Source organism: Bos grunniens, chromosome 13, assembly GCF_055505025.1.
Source record: "Bos grunniens cultivar Pamir isolate PY7600 chromosome 13, Bosgru_T2T1.0, whole genome shotgun sequence".
Taxonomy (NCBI): domain Eukaryota; kingdom Metazoa; phylum Chordata; class Mammalia; order Artiodactyla; family Bovidae; genus Bos; species Bos grunniens.
In genome coordinates this window covers 13794235-13821865 of record NC_141177.1, presented here as the reverse complement: position 1 = coordinate 13821865, position 27631 = coordinate 13794235, and the positions used below count along the sequence as shown (strand labels likewise).

Sequence of the window (27631 nt, the reverse complement as noted above, 5' to 3'; positions counted from 1 at the left end):
GGTGATGCCATCCAGCCATCTCATCCTCTGTCGTCCCCTTCTCCTCCTGCCCCCAATCCCTCCCAGCATCAGAGTCTTTTCCAATGAATTGACTCTCTGCATGAGGTGGCCAAAGTATTGGAGTTTCAGCTTTAGCATCAGTCCTTCCAAAGAACATCCAGGACTGATCTCCTTCAGAATGGACTGGTTGGATCTCCTTGCAGTCCAAGGGACTCAAGTCTTCTCCAACACCGTAGTTGAAAAGCATCAATTCTTTGGCGCTCAGCTTTCTTCACAGTCCAACTCTCACATCCATACATGACCACTGAAAAAACCATAGCCTTGACCAGACGGACCTTTGTTGGCAAAGTAATGTCTCTGCTTTTTAATATGCTATCTAGGTTGGTCATAACTTTTCTTCCAAGGAGTAAGCATCTTTTAATTTCATGGCTGCAGTCACCATCTGCAGTGATTTTGGAGCCCCCAAAAATAAAGTCTGACACTGTTTCCACTGTTTCCCCATCTATTTCCCATGAAGTGGTGGGACCAGATGCCATGATCTTAGTTTTCTGAATGTTGAGCTTTAAGCTAGCTTTTTCACTCTCCTCTTTCACTTTCATCAAGAGGCTCTTTAGTTCCTCTTCACTTTCTGCCATAAGGGTGGTATCATCTGCATATCTGAGGAGAGCCAGCCAATTCATTCAGACAGTATCCAGACACCTCCTATGCATTGTAAGGACTTTAAGCAGGTTTTTGAGTAATTGTTACGGTAGTAAACCTAGAAAGTCACATAGATGTAGGCCCTGCCTGGTACCTTATATCCAGTGCAGAGTGGCTCGCTCCAGCAGCTGGGTTGTGATCCTGAGTCATGAAAAATTGTTAAAGGCTTGGAGAGAGGTACTGTTGAGGGGGAAATAAATGTGATTTCTTAAGCTTTCTGCCTGTCCTCAGTTATCTCCAACTCAGAATAGATCTTCAGAGGTTGAGGTTTTGACAGTGTGTTAAATAGTTTTTTTTTAAGTGCATTGCCAGCAGGAGATAAGTGTCTCTTTTTAGATAAAAGTGGAAAGATACAAGCAGTAAGGATTTTATTTTCAATGATTTATTTCCAATATACAAAAATAGATATAACAATCATTCATATAGTGCCCTCCATCTGCCCGTGTCAAACCTTAACATCATGTCGTATTTTTTCAACTGCTTCATTTCATAAAAAGTATTGTGATAAACATAGCTGAAGCTCACTAGGTAACATTTATCTCTTTCCCTGGAAAATACTAAAATGAATTTAATGTTTTCATTCTTGTGTGTATTTTTAGTACCTTATGTGTCCATGAATACCAAGTAGTATTGTTTTACAAGGTTTGATTTAAAGTTGGATATTTATTGAGATCATTTTGCAACTTATTTCACCACCCTTTGGTTTTGAGAGTTTATTATCTTGATACATATTTATAATTTACCCATTTTTATTTGCTACATAGTATTCTGTTATATAAAAAGTCATCTGTTCTCTTGTCAACAAACATTTAATTAGAGTTTACAGTCATTTCCTAATATAAATAGTGCTGGAATAAACACATTTTCCTTGTGTATATAGATGAAAATTTTCTTTAAAGATTCTTTATTAGATATTTCCAAATTGTTCTCTGAAGTACTGGAACCAGTTTACCTCACCACCATCCTCCCAACATTGTGCTCAAGTTTCTGTTTTTTCCATATCTCTGCCATCGTTTCTAAAATTTTGCTCTTTAAAACATGTTTGGATCTATGATCCATTAGAATGTATTTTTGTAGATGGTTTGAGGTTGAGATACAATATATTTTCTCCAAATGCATAACAGTTGTCCCAGAACAAGTGAGTTGTGTTCACCCCTCTCTTGTACATCACGTTTCTACATGGATGTCATATTGTTTCTGGGCTCCCTGTCCTGTCTGCCTGTTTTTTCATCAGTAGCACACTGTCTGACCTCCTGTAGCTTTATGAAGTCTTACTATTGAGTAGGACAAGTTTTCTTTGTCTCACTCTTCAAAATTGTCTTGGCTTTCAGCTTTTTCACATTAATTTTGAGATAAATTTGTCAAGTTCTAATGAAGGCTATTGAGATTTTTTTATAGGATTGCATTGAAATTATAGATTTTTAAAAAATATGTACTTTGTTTATTTGGCTGCACCGGGTCTTAGTTGCAGCATGCTGAGTCTTTTGTTGAGGCATGTGAACTCTTAGGTGCAACATGCGGGATCTTGTTCCCTCACCAAGGATCGAATCCAGGACCCCCTGCTTTCTGAGCACAGTCTTCGCCAGTGGACCACCAGGGAAGTCCTGAAATTATAGATTAACAGGGGGTAAATATTGAGATTATTTTATTGAATCTTCCCATCCATGAACCTGTTACATGCCTCTCTATTAATTCATGTCTTCAAATATATCCTTTAATATTGTGTCTTAATTTTTTCCATAGAGGTTTTACATATGTTTAAAATCTTTTCTAAGAGGCCTTATAGTTTCTTGTGCTATTGAATTTCAAGTATTTGTTGTTGTACTACATTTTTGTTTGTTATTACTGGAGTAGTAATGCTGTTGATTTTTTAATATCAATCTTCTATCTAGCAACTTTGCTGAACTCTTATTCTAAAAGTGTCTATGTCTTTTGGAGTTTCTATATAGACAGTTAAGTGACCTATAAATAGAGACAGAAATTTTTACTCTTCATTTCCTATATGTGTATATATATATATATATATTTTTTTTTTTTTTTTAAGTACAGATATTTTTTTAAAGATACTCAGTCTAGACTGTCAATCCTAGGGCTTTATTTATTTTAGAAAACTCTCAACTATCATTTCTTCCTCAGTTTCTAGACCATTCCTTTGCATTTTATTTCTTTGTCTGTTTAGGTCTGATCTTCATTTGGGGAGAGTTCCCAAGGACTTACTTCTGCTAATTCTCTATTTGATTATATTTAATCTAAATTTTACCCCTCCTGTAATTTGCTTCATTATATTTTTTCAGGATTTCTAATTATTTTTATTTCAAATTTACTTGATTTCATTTCATTTAAGGCATGTGCTTATTTTATCACTTTTGGTGTCCTTTTTAGTAGATTTTTTTTTTTTCTCTCCTGAAAATCTTTGTTCTTTAAAAATGTTACCTGAAGTGAATCATGTACTAATTATTTTTGTTGACAGTTCTTCTAACCCATTTCCTCATATATTTTGGAATTAGTTTGTAGGCCCTTTTGACTGGGAAGTAGTTTTTGTTTCTGTATCATTCCCTTTTCTTTCTCTTTGCTCTGCACTTTTCTGCTCACTCCTCCTGTCTTAGAGGGAGTCTAGCGCAGCTCAGCCCAAGTTGACACAGCCCCTGGCTTCAGGTTGCGTAAAAAATGATAAGGCCCCTTTTTGCATGAAGCACTTCCATTGCTGTGTGTTTGGAGGAAAGTGATGATTAAAGCATGAATTCATTGACCTGCTCTGACCCAGAGGTCTATAAAGAGTACATTTTTGTCAAAGAGGGTGAAGGGTGGTAATTGGTGGTTTTACTTCATGGAAGACTTTGGGTCCAGTTTATAGGAGGCTACCATCATGGGGCACACCTTTCTGCTCAGCCTCCTGAGATTTCTCCTAAGATTGTTTGCTTGTTTTTGTATCTATATTTTGTTCATTAATTTCTCCCATGTAATATTGCTAGACCTTTCTACTTCATCTCTGCTCCATCAAGGAATTTAACTCAAGTATGATGAGACTTATGGATTTTTGATAATTGAAAACTTTTGGTTTGTGAAGGGTAAAAAGCACAGCTGAAATGTGTCCTTCTGATGTATCCTGTCTTTGCCGCTTTCTGGAAACTTGGATTGGTCTACTTGTGGTCATAACCAGGGTTACAGTACTTACAGTCTCACAGGTCATTGAAAGGATCAAGACTTTTGAGAGTCACAGTAACACATGGTCCAGCTACTGATAAGATTGTCCTGAGCTCATTCACATCTGTGTGTGCTCATCTTGGTTTGTTCTGCCTTTTCTCCCAGGATTTCCATTAAACAGGCATCTTCTTGGAAGTGTTTCCATTCCTTTCTTCTTCCACTCTGTACTTGGTACCCATAGAATCTGAAATGGCAGGGGAAATGATAGCTCTCTGGAACCTGTGTTTTCAACAAAACTCTCTGATCCCAGATAAACCATGGATATAGAGGCTACAAAAGGATTGCTTATAGTAGGTATTCAACCACTAAGTCCAACCTCTGCCAAGCATTATCTGGTCTTATAACCTGAGGTTCAGGCTTAGTAAAATTAAGGCTCCTCAAACCAGTTTTAACTTTACAAATAAAATTCATAATTTTCCTTGTAAATGAAGTATAGCAACCTTCAGGATCACTGTTGCTATCACATTGCATTCAGTCATACTAAAATATTCTCAGTGCCAAATATACATCTCTGCTTTTTCTCTTTAGAACCTATAATTCTGGGGTTTCAAAGATGTATGTGTCTACAACCTTTTAAATGTAACCATCTGGGGATTACAGGCTGGATTGAAGAAAAATGCCTTTATAAAACTAGTCTTGGGAAGCTCTGATTTTGGTGAGTTGTATTAGAAGGAGAAAATAAGACATGCTTATTTTAAAAAATTACATTCTGGACCTGACTTTTTAGTATACAGTTCTAAATTTTAAAGCGTAAAAAAGCTAGAAGCTAGACCATTAAAGCTTCTAAATGATGTCATGGTAGAACATCTTCATGACCTTGGAGTAGATTTCTTGGACACAGAATAAACAATAAACAGTTGAAACAGTGAACTTCATTTAAAAACTTTTGTTCAACAAAGGACACTACTAAGAAATATACAGGTAACAGGGAGAAAACATTTGCAACATGTATAGTTGACAAAGGCTTGTATCCCGTATATACAGAGAATTCATATCACTCAATAATAAAAAAGATAAACATCTTCATAATAAAAGAGCAAAAATGGGATGCTTTAGAAGACAGAGGAACGGCCAATATAAAAGCACATGAAAGCAGTACTCACCATCACTATAAGTGGAATGCAAAGTAAAGCCGCAATAAGCTGCTATTTCTAGTTCTAGGTATTTCTGCTGCAAATAAAATGAAAACATATGTCCACAAAGACTGCACAGCAGTGTTCATAATGCTGTATTTATGTGAGTCTAAAACTGGAAACATCCCAGGAGTCCATCAGAATAACAGTACAGTGTAGTCAGACACATTAGGGGTCATCATAGAATATACCATATATATACGTATGAGGGAACTTTTCTGGATTGACAGAAATATTCTCTTAACTTGATAGGGTGTGGGTTACATGTATTATGGATTGTCAAAACTGATCTAACTGTATACTTAAAAGTGTGTAACATAAACTCTTTTTAGAAGATTTAGAGTGAAAGATTGAAAGGAAGTATTACAAGAAAAAATACTACCTATATCTCAAAAGGATGTGAATCTATAAAGAACTCTGTAAATCAATAAGACCAACATATTTAAGAATGGACATTGTACGGAAAGCTGGTTAGATTTTATTTTTAAACATGGTATAAATACCTAGGGCCAGTTTATTGTCTTTTGTTTAAATTACGTGTGTTTGGGGTTCAGATTGCCATTCACTCTCTGAATTCTATTCAGGGAAGCTGAACACTGCGGGGATAAGCATACTTCCTAGAAGCCAGCCCTGTCCTGTTAGACTTAGTTCAGTTCAGTTCAGCTCAGTCGGGTGGCTTCTCCCGTCATTCCCATCTCTGTGTCCTTATTTGAGAGAATCCTGGATCCCTGTCCTAGGAGCCTAGCCAACCTGTGAAGAAAAGTTGGTCTGGTGGTTATGGCCTGTGAATGACTGACTTGTTAGGTTTGTAAACTTTGCTTCAGTGGTGTGATTAAGGAATGGGCAAATGAAGACACAGACTCAGGTTTTGGTAGGCCTGTGTGCATCAGGATGATGGGAAGGAGCCTGCTTCTCAACTGGAGACTGTGCTGTTGCAGATGAGCCTTTCGTGTGTGTAAGAAGGGTTGTGAGGGAGATTCATTACTGTCTTGAGATTTATTACTTACAAGAGGAAAGCTTCTGTCACACCTTTTTCTTAGTTGCCCTCTTCAGTCAAAATACACTTAGAAGAACCAGAGAGAAATTTTCAGCTTCCCATTGTTAGCATATAGAACTTGGATGCTGCTGCTGCTGCTAAATCACGTCAGTCGTGTCCGACTCCGTGACCCCATAGATGGTACCCAACAGGCTCCTCTGTCCCTGGGATTCTCCAGGCAAGAATACTAGAGTGGGTTGCCATTTCCTTCTCCAATGCATGAAAGTGAAAAATGAAAGTGAAGTCGCTCAGTCGTGTCCGACTCTTAGCGACCCCATGGACTGCAGCCTACCATGCTCCTCCATCCATGGGATTCTCCAGGCAAGAGTACTGGAGTGGGTTGCCATTGCCTTCTCCAAATTTCTCCTGTATCACTCAATCATTCAATCACCCACCCACATCAACAGGTAGTTAAGGAATCGCTTGTTTTGTAGCCAAACAAGCACACAGCACTATACCACACACAGTTGGGGGAGAGTGCTGATGACTCATTAGTGTAGCTGGGTTAGCTTTCATTTGTGAATGTTTGGAACTAGAAGTAGCAGACATTTCTTGCTTCATGTGTCCCACATTTCTGCATGCTCAGGCGGCCAGATGCCTTGACCACAGTTCTTAGGCCTCAGAGACCACATGTCTGTGTCATAGGTAGAAATCACTGTAGCTCTCCTCGGTTGTGGGCTGGGGGAATTAAGAGCAGAGATTCTTGAGTTCTTAAATTCTATCCCTGTGTCCATGTCATACAGTCTTTTTCTGGCCTTGTAATAATCCCTGGCCGTTTTGGATTTCTCCAATTTTCTTTTTTTTTTCCCCTTTCCTTTCTCACTTGCTATTATCATCAGTCCTTGCTTGTGACTTTTTCCATTTAACGAGGTCACAGAAATCTTCCCTCGCTGTTGATTAGATTGTCTTTTCACACGCTTTTAAAAACCTTACATTGGCTTTAGAATCAATTTTCAAACCTGCCACCAAAAGCTCTAATGTTAAAAAAACCGTCTTCACAATAACAGTTTCCCTCAGTCTCATCAAGAATACTTTTAAATGCAGAAGTTAGAAAATGGTGAATAATTGTAGCTGTTCCTGGAAGTCATTGTGTTCCTTAGTAATTATAAGCTGTAATCTTTGGTTCTGCTTCCTTGACAGTTCCATCAAACTGTGAAGGATTGTCTTGAATTTAATGAAGTTCAGTCCTAGCAGAAAACTGCTCTTGGGTCACAGATTCAGCAGCAAGACTGTGATGCTGATGTGGGGTTAGGGATGTTTATATATACCCTTTGTATTGACAGAAGTTAATTTGGGGGACATATCATGTGGGCCTTCTTAAGAACATAAAACATTTCACAAAATGAAAGAGGCTTTTTTAGCAATCAGACAGGAACCAGTTGTGCCTGTCAGGGAATGGGACAGCGTACTTTGTCACTGGGTAAATGCATTGCTTCACTGAAGCTCAAGTTCCTTCTCTTTGGTTCAGAGCTCTGAAGTTGGATGTTCAGTGTCTGTCTTAATTCCACTATCCTTAAGCAATCCCCCCTTGGGTCTGTGTCTTTGCAGGGTGAGAAAGACTGGCAGAAATATGAGACTGCTCGGAGGCTGAAGAAGTGTGTGGATAAGATCCGGAACCAGTATCGGGAAGACTGGAAGTCCAAAGAGATGAAAGTCCGGCAGAGAGCTGTAGCCCTGTACTTCATCGATAAGGTGAGGGCATCTTCCTGTCACACTGCCTACCATGTTCATCTTGATGAAGATGGAGGAAGCAAGTATTCCTCCAGGCCCTGTGTTTTAAGTACTGCTGGTGAGGCAGTGACAGGCCAGTGATCTGTCGTCCTGCTCACCCAGTCTCTAGCCTAGTAAGGAAGGTAGACGTGGAGAGACAGGTGTTCAGTGTCAGACCGACTGCTGCTGTCGGTCTGCTGCTGTCTCTAGTCTGTCTAATAGAAGGACATTCATGAGTCTGAATGTGCCAGAAAGACTGACATTTTCAAATTCGTTGACCATGTGCCACCCTCCAAAATATTTTATATCACAACCCAACATATAAAGTATATTTGTGTTTGTGTATAAGTGAAACAAATGTCACACAAAACAATGCTCAGTCTTTCTGTGTAAGCAGCAAATTCTGATAGGTTTTCCTCAGTGTCTTATTTTTAAAAAGGATGGTTATAATCCTTAAAACTGGTTAAATAGTGCTTGCTTCGGGAGCACACAGAGTAAAATTGGAATGACACAGAGAAGATTAGCGTGGCCCCTATGTAAGGATGACACACAAATTTATGAAAATTAAATGATCGCCAATGTATCACAGTTACAGTTTGGAAGACAGTGCTTTCGAGATCAGTTTCTCACACTCTTTCAGGAAAAAAAAGGTTTCGTGTTTTCCCTTGGTTTTAGCATGGTTTAACACAAGTTCTGAATTAAAAATTAAGAAAAATTCAGAGACTAGCTTTTTGAGTCTGATTGCCCACAGTTTTAAATATCTTCTTTCCTCCATCCCCATTTGAGAGGACAGAGTAGAGAGATGTTTTTGGGGGAAGGTTAATAGCCCTTGATTTGCTCTCCACACTGTATTTGATAAGGGAAGAAGCAACAGTGCAGATCCAGAATTCCTGAACCTTGCAGACTAATGCCCTGGCCCCATAGAGACTTGGGATGCTTCTGATTTGGGTTTCCTAGACAGTGTATGATATTGAAGTTCTTCATTTGTGCTTATCTTCTCCCCGCACCCCGACCCTCCCGCAATCTCCTCCCTGGACAGCTTGCTCTGCGAGCAGGCAATGAGAAGGAGGAAGGAGAAACAGCGGACACTGTAGGTTGCTGCTCGCTTCGTGTGGAGCACATCAATCTGCACCCAGAGTTGGATGGTCAGGAATATGTGGTGGAGTTTGACTTCCTGGGAAAGGACTCAATCAGATACTATAACAAAGTCCCCGTTGAGAAACGAGTAAGTTAATGTGGCCTGAGCTCCCTGGCCTGCTTCTGCTTATTACTTGTTTAGTGCTTTTCCTGTGCTCTGTGTTCTGCTGAACACTAGGAAAAATGGCTTGAAAGAGTGAAGAGGTACTCTTTGGTGTCCTGTATGCCTCCTTTTAGCCCCTGCCCTTTACCCCTCACCTGTGCTACTGAGCATGCTGTAAAGAGTTGGTCCTCACCTCAACTTGCACATTATCCCATTGTGTTGTTTTAATGATATAAGCACTCTTTAGTATCCCTTGGTTGTGTTGCAAATTTGTCACTTGTAGCTTTGCTCAACTTTCCCCCAGCTCCTGATTCAGCAAAAAGGTAGCCCTTGAGTCTCTGGATCTCTCAGCCCAGAGCTGAATCGGGTGCTGCAGTGCCATGGCCCCCAGAAGGACTGTGCTTAACCCTACAGAGTGCAGTACCCTGGCAGTCCAGCCCTTCAGCAGTCTGATATTTCATCAGTAACTGGGTTTTGCTGGCTGCAGAAATGTTCCAGATTAAATGAAGCTAAAGAGATCTGACAATTAATGTAATACCTGAGTTTAGGTTGGATTCCACCCTGGGGAGGTGAGGAACATCAGTGGGTCAACTGGCAAAATAGGAATATGAACAAGATTAGATAAAAATGTGTCTGTCTAGTTGACAAAGCTGAGGAGTTCTGTGTGTATATAAGAAAATATCTCTGTTCTTAGGAAGTACACTGAAATACTCAAGGGTAAAGGGCATAATTGTGTAAGTACCCAGAAATGGCTCTGAACAAATAATTGTGCATATACACATATAGATGTAGAAACGAAATGAGTGTACATGTACACTGCACAAATAGGAAATGAGGTAAAATACTAATGGTAGGTGGATTTCGGTAAAGGATATGGATTTGGTTTTGTTGTTGTTTTTTGCTTTGTGGGGTTTTTCTTTTTTTGCAAGCTTTATGTTGTAATTATTTTCAAAGCAAAGATAATAATTAGGCTCTGCTTATTTCTTTTAGGTTTTTAAGAACTTACAACTATTTATGGAAAACAAACAGCCTGAGGATGATCTTTTTGATAGACTCAATGTGAGTGGACAAAGCCCACTGGGTTGAAGAGGGGCCCAGCCAGAGGCTCTCAAGCCCCTGAAGGAGAGGGTTGCCTGGGAGTGGCTGGGGCTTTGCCCTTAGCCTATCCCGGGGCACCCTGCATGCCCTCCCTTCCTCAGGCACACACAGATCCATGGCCAAAGCCCTGAGATGGGGTGGATGAACCCTGCCTTCTGTCCTCGTCTGGCTTCTGCATAGCCTTGGCTGGAAGCTCAGTCACCACTGCTAGAGACCCAACACCTGTCCCTGAAATCTTACTGGGGAAGATCTTAATAGGGAAGGATACATATGCTTTACTGGTCTGCTTAAGATCAAAGTGCTTCTTAGGGAGGTACATGCATCTCTGTATTCTGGAATTCTTCTCCCTTTTCCTATCCCACTGGCAGGACAATTAACTTGTAATTGCATAATGTCCTAGAGCTTGCCAGGAGAGCCTAGATGGTATGGCTTTTACCTAAATCCCATCCTTTTTGTTGCTTTGTCTCCTCCAGACTGGTATTCTAAATAAACATCTTCAGGATCTCATGGAGGGCTTGACAGCCAAGGTGTTCCGTACATACAACGCCTCCATCACGCTACAGCAGCAGCTAAAGGAACTCACAGCTCGTAAGTACTGCCTGGCCAGACAGAGACCACAGCCTTACTGCTGATGTCCACTATCCTTAGTCGGCTGAGTCCTAGATCTGTTCCACTTTTCCTTCTTAACATTGTGACTGGAGACTTTTCCCCTCCACACCTCAAATAGAGGGCTAAGGCTTATTTAGATGGCTAAACAGATCAGTTCTGTCTCCCCCATTCCTGTTCTTCTAGGTAAGCTTTAAGGAATGCTGACAGAGGCTTTCTATCTGCTCTGAAAGTGCCTGTATTTTGTGTATTGTATCTATGTTATTTAAGAGCTCACCGAATGAAGTATTATGATGTTCTATTAAATTGGAGAGAGTAAGGTTGTCATGGTTACTAAAACAGCATAGGAGCAGATCTTTTCCCTGAGGTTTCTTTTTGTCACCCTTTGAGAGTAGATAATAATCTCCTAAAAACTGGCTGCTGAAAGTATCACCAAGATCCACAAACTTTTTTCCTCTGGAGTCTAATTCTAATGAATTTGCATTGTCCTCTAGAAATATGTCAAATGGTATTAGAAAATGGTGTTCAAAAGTCAAATGTGGGTGTGTTGAGGGTCAGTATTTTAGGGTGTGGTAAAGAATGCTACATGACACAAGTGAAAACATTTCTCAGGTGACACTTTATATTTTCCTTTCTGGAAGATGCAGTACCTTGTGGTTTTAAAGTGTAAAACTTACGGACCCTTCATTTTACCCTCCTCTCTAGGCTATTTGTCCCAGTTCCAAGCTGTTTTGGGTGGTTAGATGGGGGAGGTGAGCACTGGGGAAAGCAGGTGATGCTGTTGACTTTCAGATTTTGACCTTGTGCCTTGGGGGAACCTGAATTGATCATCTGAATGAGATGAGGCCCAGTAAACCCTGAGGATGGAGCGCTGGGGAAGGCGCGTTGTGTGTTCTCTCTTGTTACACAAACTGACTCTTCATCACCATTTTTCTTTCCAGCTGACGAGAACATCCCAGCAAAGATACTGTCTTATAACCGTGCCAACCGAGCTGTTGCAATTCTTTGTAACCATCAGAGGGCTCCACCAAAAACCTTTGAGAAGTCCATGATGAACTTGCAGTCTAAGGTATTTTGGATCTGGATGGTGGGGGGTAGCAAAATCAAAAGAACCATGTCTGCTGTGGTGATTTACACTCCACTTTCTGGGCTGGGCTGGCAGGTGGCCAGTCTTGGGTCTGTTCTGGAAGAAAGGTTCATACTAAAGATATATGGAAATATGATTGTAATTACTCCTGATCGAGACACTCAATATTGGGTATTCATTGTCCAGTGAGTATTCTGACTTAAAAGCTAAATTTAATGTAGCCTGTTTGAAATACTGCTAATTATTGTCCTTCTACATGAGGATAATGGATACAAAGATAGTCTTCACAATTCCTTTCCACAGCCCAGAAATACAACTGTTTCCAAATTAGATTGTTTTAAATTGAAAGGATGATGAAACAATGATATTTAATTTCCCCTAATCCTAGCACAACTATTTTTATTTTTACACATTCCACATGAATCATATTTTTATATAGCTCATCGTCAAACATCTGTTGAATACTGGCTGTGTGCCAGAGCTGCTGCCCTAGAGGGACATGCAAACAACGAGATGCTGTTCCTCTCTCCTTCCTCCAACTCTGCCTGGTACTGAGCTTTTAGGCTGCAAGGCACTCAGCATTTGATGATGATCATTTCTATGTTACCTACATAACTAATCCATTCTAATATATTAACCCACCATGAGAATTTGTAGCTATTTCACTACAAAGTAGATACATGGGTTACAAAGTAAACCAATCATCTTAAAATATATTTACCCAAAAGTCTGATATAGTAATAGACATGGTTTTACTAATAGGTGTGTCTAATAATTATAAATGTCAAGGTAGTAATGGATATAAATGATACTTTGATTTCTGCAACAATTACAATATGAAAATATACATACTGTCTCTTGGTGATGAAGTCATAAGTATTACTGATAATACTATGTTTAGTTGCCCACATCCATAACTGAAGAAGAAATGATGAGTTTCAGCTGCTGCTGCTGCTAAATCGCTTCAGTCATGTCCGACTCTGTGCAACCCCATAGGCGGCAGCCCACCAGGCTCCCCCATCCCTGAGATTCTCCAGGCAAGAACACTGGAGTGGGTTGCCATTTCCTTCTCCAGTGCATGAAAGTGAAGTTGCTCAGTCGTGTTCGACTCTTAGCGACCCCATGAACTGCAGCCCACCAGGCTCCTCCATCCATGGGATTTTCCAGGCAAGAGTACTGGAGTGGGGTGCCATTGCCTTCTCCGAGTTTCAGCTAGGGCTTAATTAAACTACAGATTGCTGCTTTTTCATCTGTATTCACAAAATACTATATCTGGACAGCTGGAGTTCAAAAACTATGCTGTAGAGTGAGGCTGCATACATGTTTCCAGGCCCAGAGTGTTTTCCTTCTCTTGAAATTTCTTCCAGATACGTACCCAGGTGTAGTACTTATGGGTCAAAAGACACATACAACCTGCAGTTCATGCTTCACATGCCACCTGGCTTTGCTGAAGGAGTGCACACATCCACAGTACATAAGAATGTGTCCACAGACGTCTCAGATCCTTGGACTGTGACTGGCAGGCAGAGAGCCCGTCCAGGCTGTCCATCCTTGCACCTCTGTTAACAGTGGTCATGTGGTACCATTTACTCTCCTCAGGCTATCATTTCAAGCCAGAAATAAAAGCATGAATATTCAGGTGGTGTTTACCTAATTCAGGAGACCCATCCCTGGAGCATGAGGAGACCTTTTGTTGGTCTCACTCTGGAACCACTGTTTGGGCAGTCCAGGCTGCCTGCCAGACGAGCCCTCTAAGCCCAGGAACCCTCTCCTGTGCGCCCACAAAGCAAACACAAACACACACCGCTGTTTGCCAAGTGAATCAATGGGGTCTTTAATGCTTTGAGAGAATTCAACATAGCCTGCCAATTTAGTATTCACAGAAATGGTTAAAAGATTGTGGTTTGTTGCATTTCTAGCCTAAGAAGAATCTGGCTAGTGGTGTCTGTGACGCTTTTGTGTAGAGTCAGTTCCTTCAGTTTGACTTTGGACAACATAGATGTTGGAAGTAAGCCATTCATAGTAAAATGCATTTAATGATTCTCTCACAATGATGGCCTCTGTTTCCAGTCTTGGGCTGTGTGTATAAATCTAACAGACAATGCCAGGCTGAGAGCAACAGCCCAGTGTATATGAGTCGGGCGTGCATTTATTCTGCAGAGGTTCCCCTGATCTTAGGGTTAGCACGGTGATAGCAGGTCAGGGTTTGCCTGCCCCAGCTGTGAGCTCACCACTCTAGGGCCCCAGCCCCACGGTGTTGCCTGCTGCTGTCCTCAAGTGGGAACTGAGAACGCAGAACTGGCGCTCTCAAGCAAGAGAGGCTGCGACTGTCATTTTCCCTTCCTCTAAAGATTGGGGCCCCAGGAGATTTCATTTGGAGAAAGAGCTCCATAGCTAAAAAGTTTTCAAATCTGCTTTGAATGATAACTATTTGAATTTCCTTTCTGTCTCAGCTTTCTCGCCTTTTAAAAAATGGAATGCCAGAGCCAGGCCATGCCACGTATTGGCTTGGAACAGATGAGGCTAAGTGGTTTGGCTTCCTGGGTACCTTTTAATTGCCATTTTCTAGTCCCTTGGGTATTCTCTTCAGTGCATTTTTTTTTTTTTTTTTTTTTTTCTGGAGGAATTAGCAGCTCTTCTCAGAGTGCTGGTAGAATCTGAGGAATGAGCTGAGCTCAGTAGATGTAGGGACTCTTGTCTCAGCTTCATAAACAGTATCTCCTGCAGGATTCTTGGGATGGAGGTGACAACCTGGCACAGGATCCATTTGATAAACAGCTTTCACCTGTCATCCTCTTCGCAGTATCTAAAACCAAAGTGTTTCCTGATTGAAAGATTAGCACCCACACTCCCAGTCCCAGTGGGTTCTTTCCCTGAGTTTCTGGATTAATGGGTCCCAGAGTCATTGCCATAAAACCTTCATTTCTTCAAGGGTGACTGAAGAATATAAACGGTCAAGTAGCACTGGAATTCAACACCCGCTGCATATCCACTCTGTGCCGTCATGAAGCCACCCCTGGGCGTTTTAACAAGAACAGCCTACTTGGTGAAGACATCTTCTCTTAAGGAATCCTGTTTTCTCTTTGGATTTATTTTATTCCTGAATTTACTGTTGTTCTTCCCTACCCAGATTGATGCGAAGAAGGAACAGCTAGCAGATGCCCGGAGAGACCTGAAAAGTGCTAAGGCTGATGCTAAAGTCCTGAAGGATGCAAAGACCAAGAAGTACGTGCCTGGTGTGATGCAAAGCTGGGAGTTGGATGAGAGGAAAAGTGTCACAGCATCAACCAGAGGTCCTAGCTTTCCTAGGGTTTCTGAGTAACATTCTAGAAATGTCTGGGCCTGTGGCTTTTCTGTTTTTACTGCCCCTGGGTGGCAGTGTGGGGATATGGTGCTCCTGTCCAGAGGCCAGGCCCAGTTCCTGATGACTTCCTTTCTTCCAGGGTTGTAGAGTCAAAGAAGAAGGCTGTCCAGAGGCTGGAGGAACAGCTGATGAAGCTCGAAGTTCAGGCCACAGACCGAGAGGAGAATAAACAGATTGCTTTGGGAACCTCTAAACTCAATTATTTGGACCCAAGGATCACCGTGGCTTGGTAAGCACCACGCCCTTCTTGAAGGCTACCTGCTGGCTTGGGAAGGGTGATGGGGCTCCAAGAGCATTGTCAGCTCTCACATGCAGTTCCTACATTGCACACTTAAGAGTGTCCTCTGTCTTCTGCTGTGCGCACTGCAAATGCATTGGGACATCCTGGGTGGTCTGAAATGGTCAATACTGTTACACCACTTGGGAGTATTATGTCTGCTAAGGCAGGTATGGTCCCCACCCCTAGTGGAACTTTAGGACAAAAATGGAGACTCTTAGTCCTTATTGAAGGAAAAATAAAATGAGCCCATCTACCTAAACTTTTAACTTCTCAATTTAAAAAAAAAGTTTTTTTTTTTTTTTTTAAGTGAAGGAAAGAAGGTACAAATAAGGAGAAAATAAAAAAAAAAAAAGAATACAGATCTGAGCAACCTGTGCAAAGAGTTTGCATCATTGTTTGCTTGTTTCCCTGTAAACTACCCTCCCCAATAAAATAATATCCAAAATAAATGACTTTTTTGGAAGATGCTTATTAGTTAACTTGAATTATTAGTTTCTGGGCTTAAGAGGAGCAGCCATCCCCTGTGGGCCAGGAGTTCCAGCCAGCTCTTATCCCCTTTATGTCCTGTCTGGTGCTGGAGGTTTGGTTGGCTTTGAGAGGCAATAGAGTATAATGGTTAAGAGCGTGGATTCTGGAGCCAGCGTGCTTGGATTCACTTTTCAGCTCCATGCTCACTAGCTACATGAGAATGAAACCAAATCACCTAACTTCTCAGTTTTTCTTCTGTACCTTTTTCATTTGTACACCTGCAATCGTACCTACTTTAGAATGTCAGGATTCAGTGAGTCAAGCACATGAAGCTTGACCAGATGTGTACCTTATTAATTCTCCTCCTCACCAGATGGAACAGAAGAAGGCAGCACATCCAGGCCCCAACCCGGGTCTGGCCCACGTCTCCTGAGACACACTAACCCCCCTTCTCTCTCCCTTATTTGCAGGTGCAAGAAGTGGGGGGTCCCCATTGAGAAAATTTACAACAAAACCCAGCGGGAGAAGTTTGCCTGGGCCATTGACATGGCTGACGAGGACTACGAGTTCTAGCCAGTCTTGAGGGGCAAGAGTTCTGTGAAAAGGAACAGTGTGGTTTGGGAAAGATGGATAAACTGTGAGCCTCACTTGCCCTCACACCCGAGGGAAAGAGGCAGCAAGTCTTAACTAACATCTTTGAGAAAAGATATTATAAGGGAGAGCTGAGCCAGTTGTCCTATGGACAACTTATTTAAAAATATTTCAGATATCAAAATTCTAGCTGTATGATTTGTTTTGAATTTTGTTTTTATTTTCAAGGGGTCAAGTGGATGGGAATTTGTCAGAGTTCTGCCAGGCAAATTCACTGTTTCACTGAAACATTTGGATTCTCTTAGCTACTGTATACGAAGTCCGATTATATTGGTGCGTTTTTACAGTTAGGGTTTTGCAATAACTTCTATATTTTAATAGAAATGAATTCCTAAACTCCCCTCCCCCCATTTCAGGAATTTAAAATTAAGTAGAACAAAAACCCAACGCACCTGTTAGAGTTGTCACTATCTATTGTCATGGGAATCAATTTTCATTAAACTTGAAGCAGTCGTGACATCGGCAGTGTTTTGGTTCAGACACCTGTTCACAGAAAAGCATGATGGGAAAATATTTCCTGACTTGAGTGTTCCTTTTTAAATGTGAATTTTTATTTCTTTTTAATTATTTTAAAATATTTAAACCTTTTTCTTGATCTTAAAGATCGTGTAGATTGGGGCTGGGGAGGGATGAGGGGTGAGCGAGTCTAAGGATAATAAATAATCAGTGACTGAAACCATTTTCCCATCATTCTTTGTTCTGAGCATTCTCTATGCCCTTTCAGATACCCATCTTTTTCATTTAAAACCCCAGTCTTTCACTTGAAAGATTTTATTGTATAAAAGTTCCACAGGTAAAAAATTTAGAGGAAAATGAGTATTTGGTCAAAAAAAAAAAAAAAGGAAAAATAATCAAGATTTTAGGGCTTTTATTTTTTCTTTTGTAATTGTGTAAAAAATGGAAAAAAAACACATAAAAAGCAGAATTTTAATGTGAAGACATTTTTTGCTATAATCATTAGTTTTAGAGGCATTGTTAGTTTAGCGTGTGTGCAGAGTCCATTTCCCACATCTTTCCTCAAGTATCTTCTATTTTTATCATGAATTCCCTTTTAATCAACTGTAGGTTATTTAAAATAAATTCCTACAACTTAACGGAAACTTGGTGTCTGCCTCTGTGTTAGCCCAGGGCCCCGGGCCAGAGTAGGGCTCCAGGGCTGGGCCTTGGTGTGAGATGTGGTCTGCCTGCTCCCGGCTGCAAGGGTGCCTCCCTCCCCAGGAGCTGGGGCTGCATCTGTCTTGCCACCGTGGGTGTGGGCTGAAGGGGAGGGAGCCAAAGTCCACATCCTTAGAAGAAGGCAGGCCCAGGAAGTGAGGGCGGGTACAGAAAAACTAGAACAGGTGCGGTGCAAGGACTATATTTGGAGCCTAGGGTAGGTTTATTGAGCAAAGTGGAACAAGTGTATTCGGGAAGCAGATTTTAGAACACTTCTGTGTGTGCTGGTGAGAAACAGTAGGGAGCTTCTTTGGGCCTACTTATGTGGCTAAGTTACCGTCAGGATGGCGGGAATTAAGTCCTAAGCCAGTTAAAACACTGAATCCCAGAAGCTCTCTCCAGACAGACAAGAGATCCTGCTGATAGAGAGGGAGTGGTCTGGAACCACTTCTCGGTGCTCTAGTACCCGAGTCAGTCAGGATCCCTACAAAAGTTGTTCCTCCTTTCATCCTAGGTTACAGCTAAGTCTGCGATGAAGTTGAAAGATTAAGTCTCCTGGTCAAAAGGAGCAGGCGGCAGGAAGGCCAGAGTGGTCAGACCCGGTCATTTAGCTAGCCTTAAGTCCTCTAGCCTGCCAGCTAGGGGTGTATTCTGGGAGGACAGCCATCTCCCTGATGGTCTCTGAACTTCTGGGCTGGGGATGGGCCAACTGCAGAGAATCCTGAAGGGTCCTTGGCAGCCTTTATTTCATCAGCCAGTGAGGGAGGCAGCATTCACCCCAGGGAATAAAGGAAGGTACGGAGCCACTATTGCCTTGGAGCAAGAGACCAAAGCCAAGTATTTTGAGTTCATTAGTTCTGGGGAAGCTATACCATGGAACATAAGGAATAGCAATAGAGAGGCTTGTCCACGAGCCCTATCAATGCACTTGAGCAGGACCTGTCACAACCAGGGGACAACCTTGGGTCACCACTGGAAACAGGACAGGAGGCCCTGCAGGCACATGTTACTGGTGAGCAGAAACCTGTGCCTACCTTTCCTGGCAAAGACCATTCTTCTGAGGGCAGGTGCAGAGCAACTAGATGCTGGTCAAGAACGGCTGTAGGACATCCTGGGTGGTTGCAGCAGGCCTGGGAAAGCAAGCCAGAGAATGGGAGAAGCTGACCTGACGACCACTGCGACAAAGGAAGAGGCCAGACAGAGGTGAGGGCCAGGTATGTATGCAGGGCCTCAAAGGATGCTTGAGCATGATGTCAGGAGGACCACGCCCTGCTGCCTAGTCATCTGGCAGGCAGGTTCCCTCCTCCCACTTCCAGCCCTTAGGTCGGAGCGTAGGGTCTGCCCCACCCTCTCCTGTCTGGCCCTTCCGTGATGCTGGGGTCCAGCTGTGGGCAGAGGGAGACCGCTTCCATGTGCCACCCCAGCCAGAAAGCTAGTGCTGGCTTGGCCCCTTCCTCCCTCACCGCCACCCCCCATATCCTGTCAGCAGGTCCTGTCTGTTCTCCCTGTCAAGTCTACCTCGGGCCTCTGCCACGTTTTTTTTTTTTTTTTTTTAATAAAGAAAGAAACCACAACTCCCAGCCCTTTTCAGCCACCACCCCCTCCCTCTCTCTCTTTCACAAACAAGCACCTGGAATGAGTCACCTCTACCACCCGGTCACTCCCCCACCAACTGCAACTAGCTTCTGCCCTATCTTGCTTCCAGTACCCTCTTCAACTCTGACCAGTCACCCAGGAATGAGCGACCAAACCACTAACCAGGCTCTGCTGCTCCTGCATCTCAAACTCGTTGTGGCACCAGACACTTTTCAAAAATCGCTAGTGATACTTCACATGTCATAAAACCCACCCATTTCCAATGTACGGTGACTTCTAGTAACTACTGAGTGGTACAGCCATCAGCGTACGTCAGTTTTAGAACTTCGTCCCCTCCGTAAGATCCCTCATGCCAGGGACAGTTAATCCCCATTCCTACCTCCAGCCTCCACGAATCTACCCTCTCTATATAGGTCTGTCTTTTCCTGGACATCTCACATAAACAGGATCATTCCCTTAAAGCACTCCTCTGGTTTCCATGGTGCCACCCTCTCCTGATTTTATCCCTCCGTCTCAGGCTGTGGCTTCTGTTACCTCCTTTATCAGGTCCTTAGCTGCTGCGGTTCTCTTCTCAGCCCAGCTGATTTCATTCACGCTTGAACGTGACGAGCCCCACATCTCTACCTCCAGCCTAGACCCTCTCCTGAGATCCAGACACACACTGCCACACCTTGGCGGGGATGTCCACGGCCTCTAAAACCATGTTCGGAACCTACCACCACCAGCCCACTGGGCTTGGTTTAGCATCTCAGGGAAAGGCACCACCATCCACTCTGTCTCCCAACTGGAACTGAGGGCAGTCATCATCCTTCACACCTTTCTCATATCTGGTAAATCACCAATTCTGATATCACCTTCTAAATACCACATACATCAAATACAGTATTTCCTCCATAGAAAACTTAAAAAAATTTTTTCTTTCTGAGAAAAGGAGTTTTACTTACATTTCAGTCTTTACAAAATCCCTCATATAATAGGTTGTTCTCTCAACTTGTTTTGAACCAAAAAGCACTTTTTGGAGAAAACACATTATCCTGAAATGACCTCAGTCAAACTAGTTTTGGACGATTGTAAGTAGTCCCCTGACAAAATCAGTAAACAAGGAAGCAAAGAAATTTACCACAGACTGGGCAATTATTTCTCACAATCCGAAGCACTGCACTTGAACAGGTTTCTTCAAGATCACTTTAAATAGCAATACGGTGTTGATATATGTTTTTAAAGAGTCTTTTAGAAAAACACTGAAATATTTACAGATAACATTATAGAGCTAAGATTAGTGTCAAAATTATATGGAATGGGTTAGTGGGTCAAGTTTGACACGAAACAAGAGTGGCCAAGAGTTCCTAATTAAACTGGCTGATGAGTACATTTCACCGTGCTATCCTGTCTCTATATATATTTAAAATTTCTGTAATATTTTTAAAGCAATACAGTCTAAGTGGGGATTATGTCAATCATTGATATGTATCTACAGAAGAAATAAAAAGAAAGCTATTTAATGTTATACAGAAAAGTAATTATGCTTAGGTTAAAATTTCCAGTTGACAGCATCACATACTGATTCAAAAAGTATTTCCTCTGCAGCAACAGGGATGAATCTCAAAAACATTATACTGAACACAGACCCAAGGGTACATACTCTGTGATTCTACTTACATGAAATTTTAGACCAGGTAAAACTAACCTGTAGTGACAGAAAGTAGACTTTGTGGTTGCCCACTGGGGGCAGGGGAGATCAACTTTTTTTTTTTAATATGGAACGCTTCATGAATTTGCATGTCATCCTTGTGCGGGGGCCATGCTAATCTTTGTATTGCTCCAGTTTTCCTGTATGTGTTGCTGAGCTGACCATGAGACGGACTCTTAAAGGGCACCCAGAACACTGTTTAGGGTGATGGAAACGTCCTATGTCTTAACTGAGTGGGGTTACAGGTGGCTATACATTTGTCAAAGCTTTCCAAACTTTACACTTAAAATGGGTGCATTTTCTGTAGGGTATTCCTCAATAAAGCTGATTTGTAACGGCAAATTCCCTGGTGATCCAGTGGGCCACAACTACTGAGCCCACGTGCCCTGGAATCTGTGCTCCGCAACAAGAGAAGCCGCCGCAATGAGAAGCTCTCGCACCGCAACTAGAGTGTAGCTCCTGTTCACCGCCAAGTAGAGAAAGCCCACAGGCAGAAATGAAGACCCAGTGTAGCCGTAATTAACTAAAAAAGTGTGAACATAATTATTGAAAAGACCAGAGTGGGAAAAAAATCCTCATAAATTAATATATCATTTTAAATAATGTGTGACTTTAAATGTGGGAAATATGTAACTAAATAAACTGCTATCTGTGGACATCTGAATCATGTATCCCTAAAACTATTTATGCTGTCATGAGAGGCCCACATACCACAACAAAGAGCAGCCCCCACTCTCCGCAACAAGAGAAAGCCTGATGCAGCAAAGAAGAACCAGTGCAGCTAAAAACAATATATAAACAGATAATTTTAAGTTTTTTGCTATAGTTGCAAAAATGGCCACAAAACACGTGTGGTGACCTTATTTTGAAAACAAGTGATTGACAGTCTTGTATCTGGAGCAGAATACCTCTCACTTGGCTCTGCCCACAGCCACCAGCAGGTCTAATAAGGTCAGCTGTCCCTCCCTAGTGCTCCAAGGGCCCTTATCACACTGAAATGTCTTCTGCTGACAAACGTCTGTTGGCATTTCTCTCTGCTCTCCTGGAGCGGGAACTTGGTCTGATCCCTTCTGCTGTCTCACTGCTACAGGGATGTAGGAATGTGTGCTGGAAGAAGGACAGAAAAGGTGGAAAAATAGCAGGTCCGACCTGGCCAGGGCCACAGTGGCTAGCTAGGGCCCCCTTCTCTGCCTGCAGAGAGGCAATTACAGTGTCTCTGGAGTCCAGCTCTCCTGCCTCGACATCTGGGTCCCAAGAGAGGGGCCATCAGCAGAGGGGAAGCAGGGTCTGCAGGGAGCACAGAGTCCTGGCCTGGTTTCCCCTCGAGTGACAGAAAACACGAGGCTCTGAGAGTATATCATGGGTGTGCAGGAGGATGAGATCTAAAAAGTGTGAGGCCCACTGACCAAGGTGGAGCCATGGATGGATACTGGGGACCAACGCTTAACAGCCAAGATGACAGGTTGAGGGATGGAGTTCAAGGTGCACCAAGGGGAGTACTCACTAAGCACCAGGTGCAGGCCTAGGTGCAGGCTGACTAAGAAGGGCTGGTCAGCCGCCTAACATAAGATACTACTAAGTGAAAGTTAAAAGTTTAAAGAAGAGGGATAAAGTTTCATACGTGGATTAAATTAGATGCTGCAAGTATATAAATTTGCCTATCTTCAACTGTGGTAGAAGCTGCGCTTTATTTTCATACCTTCTATAGTCACTCAAGGCCATTACAGGGAGAATGAAAACTGGGTGGGGATTTGCTGTTAATCTGCAGAGAACATTCTCTACTATTTCAATCAAGTAAGTGTCCCCTTAAGAAACTGCCCTTATCATTTAACCCCAGGAAAATCTTTATCCCCCAAGGAATCAGTTATCAGAATACGAAGTTTCTGCTTTGGATACCAGGAAGCTCAATTTGATTTTCAATCACATTTGATTTTCAATCACCGCAGCCGTGCTAACCCATATTCACCAAATTACATTCCTCCTTCAGATAATAGCATATCCCATTTTTATGGTACCATATTTTTGATTTCTTAAGAAATGCTCGGAGTACTTAAGAATGAGAAGACATCTGTGGCAGACACAGGGATGTGCCGCTCAGATTCCCCTTTGAGGGAGCGCTTGTTGCTAGGAGACCATCAGCCCCCTAAGACCACCGTGGTTGCAGACATCTGAAGCCGCGCTCAGCCCAGGACAGGCCACGTTCAGTGGCTGGTGGAGGGACGGCAATAGAGCTCCCTGGGGGCAGGCTGAGGCTGCCACCAGACCTGTATCACAGCTCAACTTCTCCCAGTGCCCCCTCGCGTTTCCTTCCCTCCCTTCCACAGTGCTGATCCCAAGGACGTGTCCTGAAAAACCACCCTGCACACTAACCTCTGTCACAGAGGCTTCCCAAAGAACCCAACCTGGAACAAGATGTAACCAAACAACTAAAAATAGAAAACACATCAGGTAAGGGTATTACGGAAAGGGTAAGAAAATAGTGAAATGTTCATACCTAGGTGGAAGGCAACGTCATGTGGACTCTGGATGGGCCTAAATCCCATCTCTCCTGCCTCTTAGCTTAATCTCTCTGGGCCTCAGTTTTTCCTTCTGTAAAATGAGGATAATAGAGTACTTATACTCAGACTTCCCCGGTGGTCTAGTGGTTAAGAACCCGCCTGCCAATGCAGGGAACGTGGGTTCTGTCCCTGGTCCAGGAAGATTCCACATGCTGCAGGGCAGCTAGGCCCGTATGCTGCACCTACTGAGTGTAAGTGCTAGAGCCCTGTGCAGGACAACGAGAGAAGCCAGCAGGATGAGAAGTCCGTGCACTGCAGCCAGAGAGTAGCCTCTGCTCTCCGTAAGGAGAGAAAGTTCACATGCAACAGTGAAGACCCAGCCCGGCCATAAATAAGTTGTTCAAAAAAAAAAAAAAGTACTTATCTCAGGGCTGTCATGAAAAGTAAATGAGTCACCAGGGGTAAAGCAGTTCTATGGGGCTTACTATGTCAAGTGATGCTCTAAGTGTTTGGTAAGTAAACACCCATGGGGTCAGGCTCACAGAGCCAGAGGGGCAGCTGGGCTGGGACTCCACCTCCCCCCACAACTTCAGGCACAGGTACTGGTGTCGCCGGAGCATGCTGAAGCATGAGTGTTGACAGAAATAGGCTTGAGTGAGGCGAGCCTGGGTGATGTCATGGGCGTGTGCCTGGTGTGGGTGCTGGGCTGCGCCTCCCAGCCAGTGCAGCTGCAGGCACTGCCAGTAACACCCACGTCCCCATATATATATGCCGAGCTGGGGGAAGCCCATACCGGTCACACCCTCGGCTCGCCCTGCTTTTCCTGAGTCTCCTTGGGTGGAGGCAGGCACCTGAGGCCTGGGATGCCGGCTCAGAAGTCCCAGGAGGAAATGGGGTCCTGTTTCCTGATCGAGGGCCTGACAGCAGGCTGAAAACATGAGCTCCTGTTGGCAGGGATTGCTGGAGCCCCTGGAGGCCCGGCCCCAGAGGCAAAAGCAGAAGCCAGGAAGCCCGGGCTACATGTCGGGAAGCTCTCAGAAAATGGAGAAATGGAGATTTCTAAAAAGCATCACCGCCCACCAAGCTGTAAAGGCGACAGCACTTAGGAGGCCTCCTGGGAAAATGGATAAGGTCCGATGAGCAGGGAGGGGCCCAGCTAGCCCCCCTCCTGTCTTCCTGGCCTCACCAACCCCTCCACTCCACCTCCCCTCTCCGTGCTCCCTCTTAGTAAATTCTAGCCTTCTTTCCATTCCTAAACTTAACTAAGCTCTTTCTGGCCTCAGGGCCTTTGTATATGCTGTTACCTTGTTTAGAAAGGACTTTCCTCCAACCCACCCCTAATAATACAGCCAGCCATCTCCTCACATCCTTCCAGCCTCTGCTGAGTCCCACAGAGGTCTTCCTTGTCTACTAGATCTGAAGCAGGTCTCCCTAATGTGTTAGCTCATAGCCCTCTGTTTTTTTCCTCCATCACAATTGTCCCTACACAACAGAGTGCTTACCTGTCTTAAATCTGTGAATTCCTTGGGGCCCAGTGCTGAGTTTCTCTTGTTCTTCCAACTCATGGCACTAACACTGAGCATAGGGAAGCTCAAGGCTGTAGACAGGGACAAGCACCACAGCAAGCCCCAGCAAGCCCAAGCCACACACTATGAGCGCTCAAGCTCTGCACTCATGCTTCCTGTGCCCAGGGCCAGCCATGCCAAGGGCCTCCCCTCACCCTTGCTGAGTAGCCAGCTAGCCTATGTGCCCACTGTCCACCGGCACCTACTGAAGCTAGAGGCTCCCCTGTGAGGAAGAAAATGCGTGGTCAGATAGATTGGGGTTCAAATCCTCACTGGTTAATTATGTGGCCTTAAGGCAAGCCGCAGAACTTCTCTGAATCTGTTTCTCATCAGTAAACTGGGAACAATAATCGCTGATTAGAGTAACTATAAGGATCAGGTGTGACCACATGTTGCAACCCTTGTAATGCTGGGCCGGGCATTGGGTCAACTTTCATTCCCTCCCTCTTATTTCAAAGGCCTGCCACTAGGTGGCAGTCCATCTCAGCCACGCCACCTCCCCTTGGGTGACCACAGCCAACCAAGCACAAACAGCTGCCTCAACCTCAGGCTCAATCCTCAGGTCCTTGGGGGCTGCACTTGAGGGGATCAACACACATACACATGCTACCACTACAGCAAGACAAGTCAAAGGCAGTCCCCAGACATTAGTCATCAGCCAGCTGGGTGGCCTGCCTGAGCACATACTCTTATATACGTACTCACACATTCCTGGATGCCTGGATCTTTCCCTAATTTTTTTATCATTTTTTGGAGGTCGCAAAGAATTGGATACGACTTAAGTGATTAAACAACAACAGCACGTGGTATGTGAGATCTTAGTTCCCCGAACCAGGGATCAAATCTGTGCCTCCTGCATTGGAAGCATGGTGTCGTAACCACTGAAGTCACTTAACCAGGGAAGTCCTTGGATCTTTCTCTAGCATCAGCTGGGTGCCCTGCTGGGCCTCTTACCTCTACAATGCAGTACGCTGTCCTGCTTTGTCTGGCTCAACATCCGTCAGACAGGCTCTACTGTGACTGAAGGTGTCTTTAGTTTGGGCGGTGTTCTGTGACGGGGCAATTAGACTGCCCGGGGTGCGTCTAGGGAGTGGCTGCAGCAACACAAAGAGTACAGATTAATCGAATAACCACCAAAAGAACTTGTGCCTGGAGAATGGAATGAAAGGGAGGTGGTGAGAGATGAAGTGGGAAAAGAAAGGGGTCAGACCATGCCGGACCTGCTGGGCCAGGTAGGGGATTTTGTGTGCCATGGGAAGTTCTGGATGATTTGAGCCTGGAGGTAGGGAGTCAGGATTTAATTTCATTTTGAAGACCAGAGCATAGGGGCTTCCCTAGTGGTCCAATGGCTAAGACTGCACTCCCAACACAGGGGGCCTGGGTTCGATCCCTGGTCAGGGAACTAGATCCCACAACCCCCAACTAAAAGATTCTGAATGCTGCAACTAGGACCCGGTACAGCCAAATTTAAAAAATACAAACAAACTAGAGCATAGGGAATACATGCAGGCAAAACCAAGGAGGGTAAACAGTCTGGAAGAGAGAAGATGGGCCTTGAGGTTGTGGGCAGAACAGAGACATGGGAAGGCACAGGGAATGGGACTTGATGGAGTGCTGTGGGGTTGAGGGAGAGAGAGGAACCAAGGCTGTCTCCAACGGTTTTAGCCCGAGCAACTAACCAGAGGCATGTTCTGAGAAACTGAAGACCACGGGAGAAGCAATTTGAGGAGGGATGTGAGATGTCTGTGCTACGTCGGGTCGTGGAACAGGTAACGGGATGCAAGTGGGGATACAGCTTCGGCGCTCGGGTGCCTGAATTTGGCAGGGGGCGGGGGGCAGTGACGCCGACAGAGGGGTCAGGCCGCCTTGGGAACTGACCCAGGACCCACCCCGGAGGAAGAGAAGCTGCTGAGGTGTCGAAAGGCAGCGGCCAGAGACCGAGGAGGAAAATAGGGATAGAGTCAGCCAGGGAAAACGAAAGCTCGGGAGAGCATCTGCAGGAATGGTGCTGAGCCATAGGGCCTGAGCCCCCGTCCTCGCGTGGAGACTTGAGGCGTAGGGGTTCGAAGGGTATGGCCAGGCCAAGACCACTGGTGGGCTCGCAGGGGATGCTCAGGCCTGTGGGCTACTCCGAATAACGGGACTCCCCCCGCCCCCCGCCACACACACACACGCACCCGCGAGGCCACTTCGGCCGCAGGGCCGGGAAGATAGTGGGTCCGACGGTCAAAGGCACTGCCGGCGGGGCCGCCCCCGGCTGCCCCGGGGAAGGGAGGGGGGAGAGGCGGGACAGGCAGGCTGTCCGTCAGAGCCTGCCGACCAATCACCGGGTGTTCCCGCCCCCGCCCCGCCCCGGAGAGGGCGCGCGGAGGACTCGCCTCCTCCACCGCCGCCGCCGCCGCCGCCGCCGGTGAGAGGCGGCCCGGCTTGGCCTGGTTCCCTCAGCCAGGCAGCCCTCCCAGGTACCGGGTTTGGCCGGTGGGCCTCGGGAGGCGCCCCGGGCCTACACTTCTTTTCCCGGTGGCCGCGCGGGCGGCGCCCCACGAGCGGG

At 44.3% G+C, this 27631-nt stretch overlaps 3 protein-coding genes and 2 non-coding genes across 24 annotated transcripts in view; 3 read left to right on the top strand and 2 right to left on the bottom strand.

Moving 5' to 3' along the window:
• Positions 1 to 17676, top strand: part of TOP1 (DNA topoisomerase I) — a 93227-nt gene extending 75551 nt beyond the window's left edge. For 4 of the 5 annotated variants that reach the window (XM_086331839.1, XM_086331838.1, XM_086331840.1 and 1 more), the window contains 8 exons: positions 7621 to 7764; positions 8822 to 9007; positions 10013 to 10081; positions 10594 to 10708; positions 11668 to 11795; positions 14944 to 15038; positions 15257 to 15406; positions 16396 to 17676. In XM_086331839.1, the coding sequence (XP_086187965.1) occupies positions 7621 to 7764; positions 8822 to 9007; positions 10013 to 10081; positions 10594 to 10708; positions 11668 to 11795; positions 14944 to 15038; positions 15257 to 15406; positions 16396 to 16498 (990 nt within the window). In that variant the 3' untranslated portion in view covers positions 16499 to 17676. Of the gene's footprint in view, positions 1 to 4431; positions 4559 to 7620; positions 7765 to 8821; positions 9008 to 10012; positions 10082 to 10593; positions 10709 to 11667; positions 11796 to 14943; positions 15039 to 15256; positions 15407 to 16395 lie in introns of all 5 variants that reach the window. The other variant, XR_015139024.1, reaches the window with a different exon arrangement.
• On the bottom strand, positions 1066 to 27454 carry LOC147360229 (uncharacterized). 13 transcript variants are annotated; one of them, XR_015139033.1, is made up of 6 exons: positions 27258 to 27454; positions 26035 to 26174; positions 23512 to 23606; positions 18766 to 18861; positions 3875 to 4087; positions 1066 to 2303 (listed from the first exon to the last, which is right to left on the bottom strand). XR_015139033.1 is itself a non-coding variant. In XM_086331843.1 (4 exons), the coding sequence occupies exons 1-4, from the start codon at positions 25096 to 25098 to the stop codon at positions 4017 to 4019; spliced, it is 315 nt and encodes a 104-aa protein (XP_086187969.1). In that variant the 5' UTR covers positions 25099 to 25237; the 3' UTR covers positions 1587 to 4016. The 13 variants fall into 13 exon arrangements, 1 of the variants encoding a protein (XP_086187969.1); XR_015139032.1 differs by lacking the exon at positions 1066 to 2303 and adding an exon at positions 5007 to 5073 and having other exon boundaries at positions 3112 to 4087; XR_015139031.1 differs by lacking the exon at positions 23512 to 23606.
• LOC147360232 (U6 spliceosomal RNA) lies at positions 8253 to 8359 on the top strand. Its single transcript, XR_015140096.1, has one exon. It is a non-coding gene; the product is annotated as a U6 spliceosomal RNA (small nuclear RNA).
• On the bottom strand, positions 21079 to 21182 carry LOC147360230 (U6 spliceosomal RNA). Its single transcript, XR_015140100.1, has one exon. It is a non-coding gene; the product is annotated as a U6 spliceosomal RNA (small nuclear RNA).
• PLCG1 (phospholipase C gamma 1) overlaps positions 26213 to 27631 on the top strand; it is a 35119-nt gene continuing 33700 nt past the window's right edge. For 2 of the 4 annotated variants that reach the window (XM_086331806.1, XM_086331805.1), the window contains exons 1-2: positions 26213 to 26312; positions 26746 to 26849. In XM_086331806.1, coding sequence (XP_086187932.1) covers positions 26820 to 26849 — 30 coding nt within the window. In that variant the 5' untranslated portion in view covers positions 26213 to 26312; positions 26746 to 26819. Of the gene's footprint in view, positions 26313 to 26745; positions 26850 to 27435; positions 27543 to 27631 lie in introns of those variants that run through there. The other 2 variants (XM_086331808.1, XM_086331807.1) reach the window with 1 other exon arrangement.